At 41.6% G+C, this 2,500-nt stretch overlaps 1 protein-coding gene across 2 annotated transcripts in view; it reads left to right on the forward strand.

The window, feature by feature from the left end:
- Positions 1-2,500, forward strand: part of LOC134181923 (uncharacterized) — an 18,035-nt gene that overhangs the window by 4,075 nt on the left and 11,460 nt on the right. Inside the window, exons 4-8 of one of the 2 annotated variants that reach the window (XM_062649219.1) lie at positions 1,189-1,244; positions 1,310-1,454; positions 1,516-1,594; positions 1,666-1,733; positions 1,803-1,826. In XM_062649219.1, coding sequence (XP_062505203.1) covers positions 1,189-1,244; positions 1,310-1,454; positions 1,516-1,594; positions 1,666-1,733; positions 1,803-1,826 — 372 coding nt within the window. Of the gene's footprint in view, positions 1,245-1,309; positions 1,455-1,515; positions 1,595-1,665; positions 1,734-1,802; positions 1,827-2,500 lie in introns of both variants that reach the window. The other variant, XM_062649220.1, reaches the window with a different exon arrangement.

Here is a 2,500-nt window from a genome sequence, read left to right on the forward strand (position 1 = left end):
GCAGGTAGATGGCTATGCAGCACTGAAGAGAGAAGAGAAAAATGGAAATACAAACAGCAGTTTTTGCTGAGTGGTTCAACACCCACAATCATCCCTCTAGTCTTTGAACATTTTAGTTAGTGGGACGAGTCAGCAGAAAGGCAAAAGCTATTGGAGATACCAAAACAGCAGTAGAGTTTCTTACTGTGTGTCTGTCTGTCTGTCTGTTTCTCTGTCTGTCCGTTTTTTGTCTGTCTGTCCATGTGTCTGTCTGTCTGTCTCTTTGTCTGTTTATCTGTGTCTGTCTGTTTGTCTGTTTGTCTATGTGTCTGTCTGTCTGTCTGTTTTGGTCTGTCTGTCTGTCTGTCTGTCTGTCATGATTTGGATGAATACAGATACCATCTTTTAATTAACCTGTAAATATGGGGTGGACCTGTGTGGTCTCACAATTCAGTCTTAAATGGGTGGAGTGAGTGCCTGTCTGACCTACACCTTCCCCATCAAACAGAACCAAGACATCAATACATCAATACTGAACACCGTCCAGACATTACAATGTTTGATCCAAATACTGGACAGAATTTGCATATTGATGTGTCCCTGGCTCATCCATGGAGTCAAGACATTATTAGAAGGGCTAGCAAGGAAAATGGTCATGCTGCTGCAACAAGAGAAGAAAAGGAAATGAAAAAATATTCAGAAGAGCTTGTTCCAGGAGGATATGTATCAAGATGTGTTCCTCTTGTGATAGAACATTTGGGAGGTGGGGCACGAAGGCAGAGAATTTTTGCAGCATTTGTCACAACAGTCAGCAAATCCAGAAGCCAATTTTAATGCTTCCATGTTCATGTCGTATTGGAGAAAAAGATTTTCTACAATTCTGCAAAGATGCAATGCTAAAGTTATCCTTAGAAAACTTTCAAAACTGTCACCTAATCATGGTGATTTAGATAGATTATTTGATTTTGACATTCAAAGTCAAGTCCATTAGTTAATGACTTTGTTGTTTGCAAGGACTGATTTGTATTTAAATAATCCTAGCATATGTACAAGTAGAATCTGTATGAGAATAAATTATCTGTCTGTATGTCTGTCTTTCTGCTTTGCATGCCTGATAGAAAGAGAGGGGAGGCATTTGAGTGCCATTCATATGTTTAGATACTATAGCTTCTGGTTGCAGTATGCTAACATGCCATCATGTGGTTACAGTTGTCTGTCTCTGAGCTGTTTTCACTTTCCAAAGAACTTGTGTCAAGTGATATCAGGTATGAGTTTAACCACATGTGTTTACTTACTTGTTTGTAATTTGTGTCGATGTGTTAATGTTTAGCATTGATCATTTCCATGAGGTCTTGTTGCAGTACAAGTATGCGTGCTTTTTTCGTGAAAGACTAGATGGCTCGCTCCGTGGAATGGTATTAATTGATCCTCAAATGGGTTTAGTAAAAGAGGGTCGACGATACAACTGTATTAAGGTGAGGCACGCACGTGCACACACACACACACACAAACCAAAACACAAATTTATGTTTACAGATGGGTTTAGCCCTGTTTAAAATGAATTATCGTGGCGGACCACTTGTATACCTTGTGGCAGGTTATCATCTTCTTAAAGGTAACTACATGCTGAAAAAGACATTATTAATTACAATCATTAATTAATTTTGTTTTACTTTGATGTTGTAGCTCTAATCTTCTACCCTCATATGCCCTTGTATGTGCTCTACAAATGCTTTAGCTACAAGAGTTATCTGGTAACTTGCGTTAGCATGTCTGGCTTTGATGATAATTGTCATACATTTGTTGCGTACTTTCTGTTGCAGCTCAGTTTACGTACAACATCAAATGTAAGTGCCAGGATGTGTGTGTGTGTGTGTGTGTGTGTGTGTGTGTGTGTGTGTGTGTGTGTGTGTGTGTGTGTGTGTGTGTGAGTGTCTTTGTGTTGTGTTGTGGTGTGTGTGTGTGTGTGTGTGTGTGTGAGTGTGTGAGTATCTTTGTGTTGTGTTGTGGTGTGTGTGTGTGTGTGTGTGTGTGTGTGTGTGTGTGTGTTTTGTGTCTGTGTCTGTGTCTGTGTCTGTGTCTGTGTGTATCTGTGTCCGTGTCCGTGTGTGTGTGTGTGTGTGTGTGTGTGTGTGTGTGTGTGTGTGTCTGTGTCTGTGTGTCTGTGTGTGCGTCTGTGTGTGTCTGTGTGTGTGTGTGTGTGTGTGTGTGTGTGTGTGTGTGTGTGTGTGTGTGTGTCTGTGTGTGTGTGTCTGTGTGTGTCTGTGTCTGTGTGTGTGTGTGTGTGTGTGTGTGTGTGTGTGTGTCTGTGTGTCTGTGTGTCTGTGTGTGTGTGTGTGTGTGTGTGTGTGTGTGTGTGTGTGTGTGTGTGTGTCTGTGTCTGTGTCTGTGTGTCTGTGTGTCTGTGTCTGTGTGTCATGTGTGTGTGTGTGTGTGTGTGTGTGTGTGTGTGTGTGTGTGTGTGTGTGTGTGTCTGTGTGTGTGTGTGTGTCTGTGTGTCTGTGTCTGTGTGTCACTGTGC

The sequence above is a fragment of the Corticium candelabrum genome, chromosome 7 (assembly GCF_963422355.1).
Source record: "Corticium candelabrum chromosome 7, ooCorCand1.1, whole genome shotgun sequence".
Taxonomy (NCBI): Eukaryota; Metazoa; Porifera; class Homoscleromorpha; order Homosclerophorida; family Plakinidae; genus Corticium; species Corticium candelabrum.